At 44.4% G+C, this 16,401-nt stretch overlaps 1 protein-coding gene across 2 annotated transcripts in view; it reads right to left on the bottom strand.

The window, feature by feature from the left end:
* Positions 1 to 15,606, bottom strand: part of RBBP5 (RB binding protein 5, histone lysine methyltransferase complex subunit) — a 142,862-nt gene extending 127,256 nt beyond the window's left edge. For both annotated transcript variants that reach the window (XM_082247170.1, XM_082247171.1), the window contains exons 1-2: positions 15,418 to 15,606; positions 2,116 to 2,141 (exon numbers count right to left, since the gene is read on the bottom strand). In XM_082247170.1, coding sequence (XP_082103296.1) covers positions 2,116 to 2,141; positions 15,418 to 15,436 — 45 coding nt within the window. In that variant the 5' untranslated portion in view covers positions 15,437 to 15,606. The remainder of the gene's footprint in view (positions 1 to 2,115; positions 2,142 to 15,417) is intronic.
* Positions 15,607 to 16,401: the final 795 nt, after the last annotated feature.

The following is a 16,401-nucleotide window of genomic DNA, read 5'->3' as shown; positions in this document are numbered from 1 at the left end:
TGTGAATGGGTATGGGTATGGGGTACATTGTACCCCTACCCATTCACCCCATAAAAGGCAGTGTATGTAAATAACAACAGGAGACGTTTTGAAAAATTAAAAATCTTCATCCGGTCTTCTCCTCTACGCTCTTCTGCTCTTTTCCTTTCTCTGGTCATCTTCTTCCTCCGGTCCTCCTTCGACGCTGTCCCCGGTGATTATGCCGGTCTCCGGTCTCTGCAGCTTGTTATATAGCCATTGTGGGCGTGGCCGCCAGGTGACGTCATCAGGAGACACCCCCCCTCTCATGTCAGATGACGTCGTCGGTGACATAAGGGGGCGTGGCCTCCCGGTGACATCACCGGGAGGCCACGCCCCTAATGGCTATATAATAAGCTGCAGAGACCAGCATAATCACCGAGACAGCGTCGGAGGAGGAACGGAGGAAGAAGAAGACCAGAGGAGGCAAAAGAGCAGAAGAGCAAAAGAGCAGAAGAGCGGAGAAGACCGGATGAAGATTTTTAATAAACTTTTCAAAACGTCTCCTGTCATTATTTACATACACTGCCTTTTATGGGGTTAATGGATAGGGGTACAATGTACCCCATACCCATTCACATAGGGAGGGGGTCCTGGATCTGGGGGGCCCCCTTGTTTAAGGGGGCTTCCAGATACCTATAAGCCCCCTGCCTGCAGACCCCCACAACCATCGGCCAGGGTTGTGGGGATGAGGCCCTTGTCCTCATCAACATGGGGGCAAGGTGCTTTGAGGTGGGAGGTGCAGAGCCCCCCCTGCCCCAAAGTACCCACCCCCCTCCCACGTTGAGGGCGTGTGGCCTGGTATGATCCAGGGGGGGTGGGGCGCTCGCTCGTCCCCTCCCCTTTCCTGGCCTGCCGGGCTGCATGCTCGGATAAGGGTCTGGTATGGATTTTGGGGGGGACCCCATGCCGTTTTTTTGGCGTGGGGCTACCCTCAAATTCCATACCAGACCTGAAGAGCCGTTTTTTTCCCATTTTGGCGTGGAGTTCCCCCTCAAGATTCTCACAGCGCAAGTCGGATCATCCTGATCCGGCTTGCGGTGCGCCTTCCATTCAAATCAATAGGGAACCATTGATTTTGAATGGAAGAAAAAAAACGTAGAACGTGGCTTAACGCACGTTAAGCAACGTTATTCAGCCTTTAGCAGCGTCAGATGTTTTTACAGCTTGGCGCTGCAGCTCCAGAACGCACTGGTCCTGGGTTTTTTTTTTGGAGCTGTAAAACGCCTATGCCACTTGGAGCTCCTAAAAGCTCTATGTGTGCATGAGGCCATAGAATAACATGGATGGGCGTTCTGCAACTGCAAAAAAAAAAAAAAAAGTCTGAGCTGCTAACAGCAGCTCCAAAAACATCAAGTGTGCATGAGGCCTAAATCCTCTCCTGATTCCCTGGCAGGACCCAACTTTCTTGCATTAGCTGTATAACTCTGCATCCGTTTGATATTTATTTCTTTGTCCCTCTATACTTGCCATGTATTTCCCATCATGTTCCTATAACTTGTTTCCACTGCTCTAGAAGCTTTGAAAAAAAAAATGAAATGTGACCCGAGGCACACAGCTGACTAAGACAGTAGCATAAATGACTACCATTTCTACAGAATATGAGAAAAGGACACAGTACAGGCATGTGTGCGGTGAGTGCCTAGAAGTTTACTTTGTAGGCATTTATTCAATATTATCCAAATTATCTCCATAGTTACAGTAGCATTATTAACTAATAGTATAAGGTCTATACAGTGAGGGGAATTTATCAAACCCGGAGCAGCTGTGCAAGGTAACCAATCAACTTCTATTTTTCATGCTCAAAACTACAGGTTTGATACATTCCCCTCAATGTATAGTATTGCTAGTTTGTAACAACCTTGTCACTTCTTTTGCTTTGTAGCCCTTTGGTATTCATATCTCATGTTCTATCTCTCGGAAAGTTTCAAGTTATTCAAAACTATACAAAGATAAACACAACAAAAAAATATTTCTGTTTTTAAATGTGAAAATGCAAAATTGTTTACAATGAATATTACAGCTGTTTTACCACCAGTTAATTTTAATATAAAATCCATATAATGTGGAACGTGCATAGAAATAATATATGCTCACCTCTGGGTAGTTCTGTCCAAAGGATTCTGAGGGTAAAAAAAAAAAAAAATGAACAAAAAATTATACACAAACAAGTTTTTTGTGTTTGCATGGATATTTAAAAATTACTCGCACACTAATTTCATGTGCTGTCTAAATCCAGCCATCATTTTTTTGTTTAGCTTTCAATCGGTGGCATACCTGCTGTATTCAACAAACGGGGGTCAATTCCTTAAGAGTTTAAGCTGGGTTCACATTGATGCGAATTGGATGCGGGTTTCATCGCATCAAATTCGCATGACAGGAGACTGTGACCGGCTCTCAATGGAGCTGGTTCACACATCTCCGGGGTGGCCATGGATCGCATTGCACAAGGGTTCTGTAAATCTTTGGCTCAGTTTCAGGTAAAAATTCGGGCCCGATTCCTCCCTGAAACTGAGAACAGGGATGCACTGGACCCCTGCTGTGAGCTATGTCTGCACACAGTGTGAACCCAGCCTTAAATGCCGCATGAATGTTAAAAGGCAAAAATTGGATTTTTGACTTACCATAAAAACCATTTCTCTGATGTTCATTGACGAACACAGCTCCTGATCTTCTCAACCATTGGGTTATACTGCCCCCTACACCTATGGGCCATCCCAGGAGGTATACTCCCCCCTCTCTGCTATAGGTACTCCATTTTGTTACAAGCAGTGTCAGAAGTAATACAACTCCATAGAGGGGTGGGTGCTTTGTCTGTCAATGAACATCAGAGAAATGGATTTTAAGGTAAGTCAAAAATCCCATTTTCTCCTTCGTTCATTGACGGACACAGCTCCTGATCGTCTTAACCATTGGCACGTCCCAAAGCAGTGTCAAAATATGAGGGGTGGGAGTAGCAAGAAAAAAAATGCTTAAGGCTAAACCGTAGCCAACCAGATAACAAAAGCTCAAATTTTGTGAAAGTGCGCACCAACGACCAAGTAGCCACCTTGCATACCTCTGTTACTGACACCTGATGACGGAAGGCCAAACAAGAATGCCTGCGTAGAGTGCGCCTTCACAGGGAAAAGGGGGGACCTGACCCTTAACCGAATAGGTCTGTCTGATCCATCTAGAAATGGTCGCAGATGAAGAGCATAGTCCTTTCCGAGGCCCACCCGTAAGCACAAAAAGCGATTCTGACTTCCTAAAAGACTCCGTAGCTGCCAGGTAAACCCGAGAAGGGCTGCAACTAACAATTATTTTCATAATCGATTAGTTGGCCGATTAGTGTTTCGATTAATCGGATAAAATCATTAAAAAAACTCAATATGCCATTTTTTCCCCCCGGCAACACCAATGACGGGGCACTATTCCTCCCGGGGACACCAATAATGGGGCACCATTCCTCCTGGGAACACCAATAATGGGGCACCATTCCTCCTGGGAACACCAATGATGGGGCACCATTCCTCCTGGGAACACCAATGATGGGGCACCATTCCTCCTGGGAACACCAATGATGATGCACTATATTTCTGTTATTCCAAATGCTGAAATTTTATTTTTTTTCTTTGCTGACTCTTGCAAACACATTTTAGCTATCAACCTGTACAGCCACCCTAATCCCCATTTCCATAGGCTTTGGAATAATCCTTGAGCAAGTTTGGGAATAAAATCATTAAAAAGTAACATTTGCAGGGCACATAATGCTCCCAGTACATTGATACCTTAGGCCCCTTTCAGACTTGCCTCTCCGTCAGTGGACTCCATTTTTCTCAGTGGGGGGATCAATCCCCTGCTGGGCAGGTGGATGGCAGCTCTGTCTCCGCAATGTGTGCAGAGACGGAGCTGTCAGGTCCCCACTGTTCTCTATGGGGGAATCGGATGAGAACGGACCGCCTGTCCGTTCTCACCCGATCCCATCCGATCTGCCAGACAGATGGAAAATAGGGTTTCCACCCGTCCGGATTTGACGGACAGGATCGGATGTCCACGGACATGTCTCCGCTTACATCCGAAGCCCCATAGAGATGCATGGGGCATCCGTTCAGATCCACCTGAAAAACTGACAGGCGGATCTGAACGGTCCGCAAGTGTGAAAGGGGCCTTAACTTATTTTTTTTTTTATAATTATGCTGCTATATACTGTATAATATAACAATAAATCCTAATGGCAGCTTACAAAAAGTGCCTTTCACTAACCACAAACCAAAATTAAACAAAGAATCAATGCAGAGCCAAAAGCCTAAGAAATATGTGCTTATCCGGATAAAATCTATAATAATAAAATCCAAGTGTCTCTGCATCCAGCGTCCCTGTGTCCGTGGGATTGCGCTACTGCGCATGTGCCGCACGGACAGCCGTTGGGAGCGCAGAGACTTCGCCCCGCCCTACTTCAGTCTGTTAGGGCAGGACTTCCCAAACTGTGGGTGGCAACCCACAGCCGCATCTGAGTGAATAGCTGGCAGTCACTGCTGCCAGCCCATAACAACTGCCTTTTCACATTACGGTGATGAATTCTTAAGGGGGGACTCCGACCGCATTATTAAAGGGGGACTCCGACCAGGGGAACTCTGAGCCGGACACATAAAGGGACACTGATGTAAGGAGGCACTCCGATGGGGACACTGATGTAAGGAGGCACTCCGATGGGGACACTGATGTAAGGAAGCACTCCGATGGGGACACTGATGTAAGGAGGCACTCCGATGGGGACACTGATGTAAGGAGGCACTCCGATGGGGACACTAGATTGGATTGCTAGAGCTACAGGGACGCTGTGCACAGTGTGTGACAGGTCGGACAAGGAGGCTGATGAGGGAGAGATTTAAAGATATTAAAAGGACATTGTATGAGGAAATTTATACTTGGAATTGCATGAGGAATCTTATACTTGGCAAACCCTTTGACTGTAATTATTGTGATGAAGAAAGCTAATAGAGCCATGATTAATTTTGCTGTTGCCGTCAGGAAAAGGATCATTTAAACATTTAAAAACCTGTCACACTCAGCAAATCAAATCTGCGACTGTAGAAAACGCTCTTAAAGGGACATTGCCTGATTGAAATCTACCACTGTAAATGCATTACTGTAAAAAAAAAAAAAAAACGCAGAACATAGACACGCTATTAAAAGGGACATTTATAAGCAAACTGACTTTAGTAGCAAAGTACGCCTTACTGGAACAAGTCTGTTTTTACAAATGTTTGACCACATATCTAGCGCCCGTTAATTTAACGGGCTTAATGTCTAGTAGTTAATATTCCTTATAAGGTACAATATTATAATAGAAAAAATAAGTGAATGAAAACATCAGCCAGAGATATGCAAAGGATGTAAAAAAAATTATAATAGTACAATTTCACTAATAAAATGAGGCTTCACTCCATAATAATAGGGAGCATAGAAAGACCCACTATATGTGCTAGAAGGATGTTTTTAGTCACTTATTTTTCTATTATAATATTCCTTATAAGGTGCAATATTATAATAGAAAAATAAGTGAATAAAAATGTGTGTCTATCTATGCTCCCTATTATGGAGTGAAGTCCCATTTTATTAGTGGAATAGCACTATTATAATTTTTCACATCCTTTGCATATCTCTGGCTGAAGTTTTTATTCACTTATTTTTCTATTATAATATTGCACCTTATAAGGATTTTTAACTATCCGAATAAGCATATATTTCTTAGGCTGTTTGGCGCTCTTTATTTAATACTGTGTCTTAGAGCAGCTCAGGACTCACATGATCCGCTGCTGCTTCTCTGCTCGCTCTCCTCCCTCGATCTGATTGACTGCAGGGCTGAGAATCCCTCACTAACGGCAACAAGAAGGCGGAGAGCAAAGGAGGAAGGAGGGGGCGGTCACTTGGGTGCAGAACGACCCTGTGAAACACGAGGAGTGTATTCACACAGCAGCTTGTACAGACGGGATGGCACTGACAGGCAGGGAGAAAAGTCCTGTACGCAGACCAACTAATCGGCGGCAACTAATCGATAAGGACAATCGTTGACAACGATTGTCCTTATCGATTAGTTGTTTTAGCCCTAAACCCGAGTAGGCCAAACCACATCCAGGGAATGCAACGCAATTTTCTTAAGATGTTTTGGCCTGGGACACAGGGAAAGCCACACAATGTCCTCATTCAGATCGAAATCAGAGACAAACTTTGCAAGGAACGACAAACAGGAGTGAAGAGCCACCTTATCTTTGTGAACCACCAAAAAAGGGGAACGACAAGACAACACCGCCAATTCAACACTGCCAATTCCAACACCCTGCACGCAGGAGGTGATAGCCACCAAAAAAGCCACCTTCTGAGATAGCGTAAGCAAGGAAATCTCCCAAATTTTTTCAAAGGGAGGCTTCTGTAGAGCTGAAAGCACCAAGTTGAGATCCCAAGGCGGTAGTGGGGAACGCACTGGTGGAGTCAAATGTCAAACCCCCTGAATAAAAGGATGCACCAGGAGTGCGTGGCCAAAGGTCGTTGAAAGAACACCGCCAAGGCTGAAACCTGGCCCTTAAAAAGTAAACTCAGCTTTAATAATCAATTTTTTCTAATGTATGTATAGAACAAACAATGTTAATGAATTGCACATTAAATAGTTATGTTAAAAAGTTTAGAAAATACCTGGGGAGAACCAGGAAGCGGAGGAGAAAGGCACAGTATCGCAAGCCTTCCTAGCTGTGCCATTTTCGGACAAACTGTGAGACCAGTCATGCTGTGGTTACACATATCGTGCCGTGAATTGAAAGATAAACTGAGCATGCGCAAAGGACGTCATAAAAGTGCTCTGGATGAATTGCAGGAAGATTGTACAAGTAATGTTTTACAGGCACCGATCTATAGCTTTAATTAGGCAGATTAGAATGAGCTAAAGTTGAAATGGGGAGTTTACAACCACTTTAAATGGTACTCAAGGCCAGCTTCTTCTCAACCCCCCCCCCCCCCCCCCGTTGAAGGAAGGGTCAAGACCTGAGCCACCGAAAAAGAGCAAGGGTTAACACCAAGCAACTCACACCATGAAATGTACGCTTTCCACATACGATGGCAGATCTTCCTAGAAGTAGAAGTAGCAATTGGGACAGCAAATCCTCCCTGAGAAGTAGTCTCCAAGGGGCGTCGGTGACCAGCCACACCAGGTCAGCGTACCAAGACTGGTGAAGCCAATCCGGGGCCACTAGAATGACCGGAATATCTCCTGCCTCGATCCTTTGCAAGAGTCTCGGCAGAAGCTTCACCTTACGTCCATGCATTGATTACAGGCACATGAATAAAATTACTATTAAAAACTGTTATCCTCTCCGGTTGATCTCTGAAATGTTGGAAAGACTTCGCTCTGCCAAGATTTTTAAAAAGCTTGACGTCCAGGAGGCATATAACCTTGTTTGTATCGGTCAAGGAGATGAATGGAAAACCGCCTTTAGAACCAGACACGGACATTTGGAGTCCCTGGTTTTGCCTTTTGGTCTTTGTAATGCCCCTGCAACTTTTCAACACTTCATCAACAATGTTTTTCGAGATCTGTTGGACCAGTTTGTAGTTGCTTATTTGGATGACATCCTCATAACCATTTCCTATAACCTAGAGGCGGAGCATCGCAAGCATGTTTGCACTTTTCTTGAAAGATTAAGGCAGAATCGACTTTATATCAAATTGGAGAAATGCGAGTTTGAACAAACCCACACCCAGTTTCTAGGGTATATTTTTTCTCCAGATGGAGTAAGCATGGATCCTGAGAAGATTAAAGCAGTAGTAGATCGGCCTGTCCCTGGAAACGTTAAGGAAGTCCAACGATTCGTCGGGTTTGCCAATTTCTACAGGAAATTCATAAGAAATTTCTCTAAGGTGATAGCTCCGTTAACACAGCTGACAAAGAAAGGGGTGCCCTTCGTGTGGCCACCTGATGCTCAGGCTGCTTTTGCGAAATTAAAGAGACTCTTTTCACTTCTGCACCAGTATTGGTACATCCCAATCCTGAGCTACCTTTTGTAGTGGAAGTGGATGCTTCTGACTCTGCGATAGGAACAATCCTTTCTCAACAAAGCGATGAAAAGATGCAGCTTCATCCTTGTGCTTACTTCTTGAGCCCATTAAATATTTTATTTTTTGCTTTTTTTTTTAAATTTTCAAAACTTTGTGACAAATAAAATACGATCGGCAAAATACTCACCATGCCTTTTATCAAATTCCTTGGGGTGTCTACTTCCTGAAAAAGGGTCATATGGAGGGGTTGGCATTTCGAGGCCTCCAAAACTGTGATAGGCAATGAGGAAGTAAAATTGGCAATGAGGAAGTAAAATTAGCAATTTACGCCCGTTGAAAGCCTGAAGGCGGTGATTGGCTTTTGGCACCTGTACCTGGCTAGGCTTTCAAAAAGTCTAACACATGTGGCATCCCCATACTCCGGAGAAGCAGCAGAATGTGAGCAGTATATCATTTAAGTGACAACTTTGTGCAAAATAAAAAATAAAAATTGTCATTTTCCAGAAACTTTTGGAAAAAAATAAATTATTCCATGGGCTCAAAATGCCTCTCAGCAAATAGCTTGGGGTATCTACTTTCCGAAAAGGGATCAAATTGGGGGGGGGGGGGGGGGGATTTTTTGCTATCCTGGCAATTCAGGGCCTCGGAAACTGTGATAAGTAGTGAGGAAGTGAAATAAGCAATGTATGACCTTTGAAAGCCTGAAAAAGTTGTGACTGGTTTTCAGCACCTGTACGCGGCTAGGTCCTCCTTTAAAGTCTCACATGTGGTATCCTCATAATCAGGAGAAGCAGCAGAAAGTATTTTGGGGTGTAATTCCACATATACCCATGCCATGTGTTAACAACATATCATTTAAGTGACAACTTTGTGTAAAAAAATAAATAAAATCTTCCATGGACTAAACATGCCTCTCAGCAAATTCCTTGGGGTGTCTCAGTCACAGGAGAGAACTGAGAATATAACTCTCTGTTCACGATCTCAAGATAACACACAATCACTCATTGAAGAAGTTGACATCACATTGGGTATTGCGAGAGTCAGATGTGCTTGCGTTAACTGCATCAGTACAGTAGATGCGACAGCCGAGAATTTAGAAACAAACAGAAACCAAATGCAGTAGAATAATGAGTGAGGCAGAGCAATGTGCAAGTCAGTCTGATAAAAATCCAGATGTTGTTTAAGTACCGAAAAAGGGATCTTATTCCGAAGTGTGGGCTTATTTCAGTTTGAAACCAGATGATGATACTCAGCAAACCATATACTGTGAGCAATGTTTAACCATTGTTTTTGCACCAAAGGGTAACACCACCAATCTCTTTAATCACCTGAAACCAAAATTACATTCAACAGTATGAGAAGGTACAGAAAAACAAAACCGCTCAATCACAAGTACCTGCAACCACACAAAACAAGCATCAATTAAAGAAACATTATTAAACGCAACACCGTACCAAACAACCTCTCCCAGGCACAAAGAAATAATAGACGCAATCACATTTCACCTGGCTAAAGATATGGCTCCCATGACCACTGTTGAAAAAGACCGGTTTAAAAAACGTATTCAATCCCTCGATAAGTGCTATCGCGTTTCCTCTTTATTTTTCACAACTTGCAATCCCTGCTCTGTACAACAAATATCGTGAAAACAGTTGAAACGGCATTGCGGGACATACTTAAATTTTGCAGCAACTTTAGATTTATGGTCCAGCAGAGCAATGGAACCATACAAGAGCATAACAATCCAATTCATTACCAGTGATTCTGAGATGGGAAGTTGGTGCCTACAAACTGGGTTTGGAAATTGGAGAAGTTAAATTTTGTGTGCATCACTACAGACAAGGGAACCAACATTGTAAAGGCCATATCCATAAATCACTAAACACGACTGCAGTGTTTTGGCCTTAGGCCTCATCTCGTAATAGAAGGACCCACAAATTGAACGTGCTATGGGTTTGTGCAAAAAGCTTGTTGGGTGTTTTAGCTACAGTATGGAGGAGGAAGAGGGAGCTTTCTGAGGTACAAAAACCACTCTGTTTACCAGATCACAAGTTCAACAGAGTGTCCGACCAGGTGGGGATCTAGGCAGGCTGTGGTGAGGATACTTGAGCAGCAAGCCACCATCACCCATGTCCTCTCTTCTGATCGCAAGGCTAGGCACCTCTCGCCAACATGGCAAGACATAGAAGTCCTGGAGGCTGTGGACAAGACTCTCATCCCACTGGCAGACTTTACAGATGCACTTTCAGGAGAGCAGTATGTCAGTGTCTCTTCTGTGAAACCTGCTCTACAACTTTTTCAGTTTTCTGTTTTGGCCATTAAGGAAGATGACTCGGATCTTATTTGCACAATGAAATCAAAGATCATGGGGTATCTGAAGGAAAAATATGACCAAAAAAAAAACACAAGACCTTCTTGACATAGCCTTACAACCCTTGATCCTAAGTTTCAGATGACTTAAGTCATTGAGGATAACAAAACTGCTGTCCAGAACAGACTAAAAGAGGAGATGTCAAAGCCAACAACAGTTAAGAAAAGTCTCCCTACAACTACAAGTAGTAGCAGCAGTCCTGCAAAGACGACTCGAAAAGTGCAACGTTTTCAAAGCAGCACAAAGAAATGAAGGGCCACAAGATCCAGCCTCACAGCAACAACAATCCGTAAGCTTGGCCTTGGAGTTACAGTCTTACCTGTTCTTAGGAAACACCGACAGTAAAGATAATCCATTAGTCTGCTGGAAGGCTTACAAGGAGCAGTATCTGAGATTGTCTGCACTGGCCAGAATATATCTTTGCATTCCTGCAACCATGTTGATAGGCTTGTGTTTCTAGCTAAGAATATTTATATAGGTTTTTCTGATAATAAAACCTGATTTTTTTTTTATGTAATGGCAATTTCTTTCACATTACAATGTTTTTCATTACATGTCTTTGACGCAAAAAGTGTATTATGGCTTATTTTATTGCCATCTTGTTTGATAACCTAATGTTCAGAAGCTGTAAATCTTAACCACTTGCCAACCGCCAGCAGGTCGGCTCTGTCTCACGAAACGATGTAACTGTACATCGCTTTGTGGGACCGCAAATGGGGGTGCATGTGCAACCATTTGCCACAGGCGAAGCTGATGTGCCTGCGATGGCCGCAGCGGGCACCTGTGATTGCTCCCCGTGGAGACAGAACAGTGGTCTGCCGTTGTACACACAGCAGACCCCTGTTCTGTCAGCAGTGAACACAGGGCTAATGTGTTCCTCCTATTAAGGAACACAGGTACCTGTGTTCACTCCATAAGTATCCCCCACACAGTTAGAAAGCACCACCTATGGACACATTTAACCGTTTGATCGCCCCTGGTGTTAACCCCTTCCCTGCCAGTGTCATTAGTACAGTAACAGTGCATATTTGTAGCACTAATTACTGTAGTAATGTCACTGGTCCTCCCAAAAGTGTCAAAAATGTCAGTTAGGTGTCCGATCTGTCCACCGCAATGTCGCAGTCCCGCTAAAAACCATCGCTGATCGCGATCTATTACTAGTAAAAAAAAAAACAATAAATAAATAGGACATAAATCTTTCCCCTAGTTTGTAGACGCGAGGGTAGAGCTGCACAAATAATCATTTAAAAAAATAAAAAAATTGCAATCTCAATTCATCCCCGTCCGTCACAATCTTAAAACAGCATTTCCTCGATTCATACAGAGCAGAGCTGTTCTTTGCGCACGCACAGCAGTCAAATAAAAAAAAAAAAAAAAAAAACAGCCTCCATAAAGTGTTTATCAACATTGCCAAGGCTGGGCGAGAACTATATATAAAGTATCATTTTGTTCTTTTAGATCAAAGGAATGAACTTCTGTCTGTAAGCCCCCGTTCACACTGGGGCGACCTGTCAGGCGACCTGGTCGCCTGACAGGTCGCCCGCCATACAGAAGCTATGGACCCGTTCTAATAGGAGCGACACAAGTCGCTCCGACTTAGAAAAAGGGTCCGGAGCTTCTTTGGGGTGACCCGGAGCGACCTGCATAGACTTCAATGTTATGAAGAGGTCGCCCGGCGAAGTAGCGTCGCCCCAGTGTGAACAGGGGCTTAGGGTCCTTTCACACGGTCCGCATCCACCGAAGGACTCTGTTCTGCTCAGCGTGGGATCGATCCGCTGATCCCTGCTGAGCAGGCGGATGACAACTCCGTCTCCGCTCTGTGTGCGGAGATGGCACTGTCAGATCCTCGCTGTCCTCTATGGGGGAATCAGATGAGAACGGACCACCTGTCCGTTCTCATCCGATCTGATCTGCCCGACGGATGGAAAATAGGGTTTCTATCCATCCCGATTTCACGGACAGAATCAGAAGCGGATAGCAGTGGGTGTCAGCGGAGATGTCACCGCTGACATCCGCTGTCCCATAGGGCTGCATGGGGCATCCGATCAGGTGCGCCTGAAAAACTGACCGGGGATCTGATCGGATTGTTTGTGTGAAAAGACCCTTAGGCTCCTTTCACGTGGGCTTTCCGATTAGGTCTGCCTGTCAGTTTTTCAGGTGGAAAACAACAACAAAAGAAGGGCGCACCAACCTCGTGCATTACCAATTAAAAACGGTTTTATTAAAATCTTTATGGAAGAAAAAAAAAAAAAAACGGTTTTATTGTCCTTTATGTGCTTTATCATCACTCCCTTGCGAGTATATAAACCTTTTTAGTGGTAATGCCCTTCTTTTGTTGTTGTTTTTCAGTATAATTTTTGATACCCTTGGTCCTGCGGGGGCAGCAACTTTAAAGCGTGACATGTTAGGTATCTATTTACTCAGCATAACTTCATCTTTCACATTAAATTGGGCTAACTTTAGTCTTTTGTTTGTTTTTGTTTTTTTATAATTCATGAAACTGTTTCTTTTTCCACATAAAAAGTTGCAGCGACTACCATTTTATTTCCCAGGGTCTCTGCAAATATAATATTTGGGGGTTCTGAGTAATTTTCCAGCAAAAAAAAAAATTATGATTTCTACATGTAGGAGAGAAGTGTCATAATTGGCCTGGGTGGAAAGTGGATACATATATATATATATATATATTTTTTTTTACTTTTGGGTCTGTCTAGCCTAGACCAGAATGATGTGCTTGGTCCTGCAGCCTCCTCACATATTACAGGAGACTGCAAGTTCAGCACACAAAGCAGCCGGTGGACAGGTCTGGTATTTCATCAGACTCAGAGGAGGGAGCCAGCTGAAGAGGACCAAGATGGTAGAGTGGGACCCACTGTAATGCACCTGAGCAGCAGATTCGTAGCAGACAATGCTGGATTAATCTTGTGGGTGACCATTTGATTTGAAGAGAACACACAACTACAAGAAGGGGGGGGGGGAATAAAACATTGGTGTGTAGAGTCGAGTACTGCTTTAACCCAAATTATGTTATCAGAAGCTTGTAATGTCTATAGCAGGGATTCTCAAACTATGGCCCTTGAGCTGATGTGGAACTACACATCCCATGAGGCATTGTAAAACTCTGACATTCACATACATGACTAGGCATGATGGGAGTTGTAGTTCCTGAACTACAGGGCCGTAGTTTGGGAATCCCTGGTCTACAGAACACCTCACTCTATCCTATAAAGGAGGGGAAGGTGTTCTGTAGTCCGGACTGTCCTAATATTACAATGCTGCTTCTTCATGGATACAGTAGTTAGTAAGTTTACATGTGAGGTTTTGAGGAGGAGGGGGGGGGGGGGTCAAGTTCAGCTGCTTTTTCTTTTCCTGCCCACCAACAATCCCCTTCTTAAGCTACAACAAGCTGCAGACGGGGTGTTTACATGTCACGGTCGCAATGCTTTGCACGAACGTTTACCAGACACGTAGCAATCAATGCACTAGCCGCCCACTCATTGCTACGCATTCAAGTGGAAGCACTGCAAACACTCTGCAACCACGTGCGATGCACACAATTGCAGTGTGTTTTTCTTTTTTTTACAAAAAAGGGTCAAAACAGGCAGTAAAGAGGCATTGCTCCTTAAAGCGGAGTTCCGCCCGCCTTAAAAAAAAAAATTAAAAGTCAGCAGCTACAAATACTGTAGCTGCTGACTTTTAAATAGTAGAACTTACCTGTCCAGGGAGCCTGCGATGTCGGCACCCGAAGCCGATTTACATATCAGCTCTCGGGTGCCGCCGCCATCCAGGGTAAGGGAACCTGGCAGTGAAGCCTTTCAGCTCCACTGCTGGTTCCCTACTGCGCATGGGCAATGCGTGCTGCGCTTTGCAATTGGCCCAGCGGCGGAGGAAAAAGAAGGGGGCCGAACTTCCGAGGGACAGCACTGCGGCGCTGTCTCCCAGGAAGTGGGGGAAGCGTACCTGTCAAAAACACAGGTCAAATATAGGTACTCCCCCCCCCCCCTCGGCTTCACTGCTCGTTCCCTAATGCGCAAAGTGCGCTGAGCTTTGTTATTGGCCCAGCCGCGGAGGAAAAAGGAGGGGGGCCGAACTTCAGAGGGACAGCACTGCGGCACTGTCTCCCAGGAAGTGGGGGAAGCGTACCTGTCAAAAAAACAGGTCAAATATAGGTACTCCCCCCCCCCCCCCTCGGCTTCACTGCTCGTTCCCTAATGCGCAAAGTGCGCTGAGCTTTGTTATTGGCCCAGCCGCGGAGGAAAAAGAAGGGGGCCGAACTTCAGAGGGACAGCACTGCGGCGCTGTCTCCCAGGAAGTGGGGGAAGGGTACCTGTCAAAAACACAGGTCAAATACAGGTACCCCCCCCCCCCCGAAAGGTGCCAAATGGGACACCGGAGGGGGGGGGGGAAGCAGATCAGCGGAGTGGAACTCCACTTTAACCGCCTGTCAATAGCCTCTGAAGCTCGATCCAAACGTAGAACAGGCATTGGAAGCACACATCTAAATCTACCGTTAGAGACAAAAAGTGTGTTTGACAGAATCGTCAGAAGAAGGTAAAGGAAACAAAAAGCGTGTCTGTCGCTTCTAAAACTTCCCATAGGATTGAAACTCTGCTGGATCAAAGGGGACCGAATGAATTTCGATGAGTGTGTGGCAGTCCCTGCTTGACAGAAGTCAATCATTTGATAAACTTCTGGCGAAGAGATGTTGGAAAATGTTCCTATGTTAAGAGGCTGTAGCCAATCAGCTGCAGCCGACCACTGTATTTTGACAGCAGAGATTTAGCAATAAACATCCCAACGTGTAATCGGTTTACAAAGTATCCCCCCCCCCCCCCCCAAGAGTACACCGAACAGGAAATACACCGAATGATCGTCTCCAGTGGAGAATTAGTGAAGAGAAATGTTTGTTAGGATTCTGCTCCATAAAACAGCACAGGGGCCCTCACATCCATTCTTCCTTTCATACATCCCGCTCCTTTCCTCCGACCTCTCCTTACCGAGTAACTCCAAATTCATTGCTCCGGTCCGGCCTTACTCAACGATATCTTTTAGCCGTGCCCCTAGACTGGGGCGGCAGGGAAGGTAAAACACAATAAGGCGATTATGAACGGATTGTGCACGAAAGCTGAGACGAATCCGGCAACAACGAGGACACCAAAAATATTTTACGACAGGCACCTCGAAGGGCAGCCGTGGCCTTCAAGGCGTGCGCAGATAAATTACTGTCCGTGCGGTATGAGAGGTACACTACTAAGGTTCCGGAGATACATATGCTTCAAAACTCTTTCTTTTTTTTTAACAAAAATGTCAACAAAAAACGCAAAACGACTTTTATTTTTAGTATTCCAGTTGTGTAGAAATAAGCCGAGCAAGACTTGCTATAATGATGGATTATTGTTTTCCTAGCTATGCAGATAGTGAGACACGGTTTGATTGCATTTAGAACAGCAAGAAAGACATTAACTTAGGTCAAGTGATATGATGGGATTCATTAACTAAAAGAATAGAGGCTGTTCTGTTGGCTAAGTGGATGCTCACTGAGTTTAGTTAATAAAATGTTCAGCCAATCAATCATGCTAGTAACAATTCTGTATGTTGCTGCTTGCTAGTCCTTAAGCCCTGGAAGATTTTACCCCCTTCCTGACCAGGGGGTATTTTGCGATTCGGCACTGCGTGACTTTAACGGACTATTGCGCGGTCGTGCGACGCTGTATCTAAACGAATTTGGCGTCCTTTTTTCCCCACAAACAGAGCCTTCTTTTGGTGGTATTTGATCACCTGTGCGATTTTTTGATCACGCGCTATAAACAAAAAAAGAGCGTAAATTTTGCAAAAATAGCAATATTTTTCACATTTTTTTATATGAAATTCCCCCCAAAAAAATGTAAAAATCAAAATTTTTTAACATTTTCGGCCAATTTGTTTTATGCTACCTATGTTTGGTAAAAAAAATCGCAAAAAGCGTATTTTGATTGGTTTGC

Source organism: Pelophylax lessonae, assembly GCF_965119305.1.
Source record: "Pelophylax lessonae genome assembly, chromosome: 2".
In the NCBI taxonomy this organism is placed as follows: domain Eukaryota; kingdom Metazoa; phylum Chordata; class Amphibia; order Anura; family Ranidae; genus Pelophylax; species Pelophylax lessonae.
This window is presented reverse-complemented; position numbering and strand designations above follow the sequence as displayed.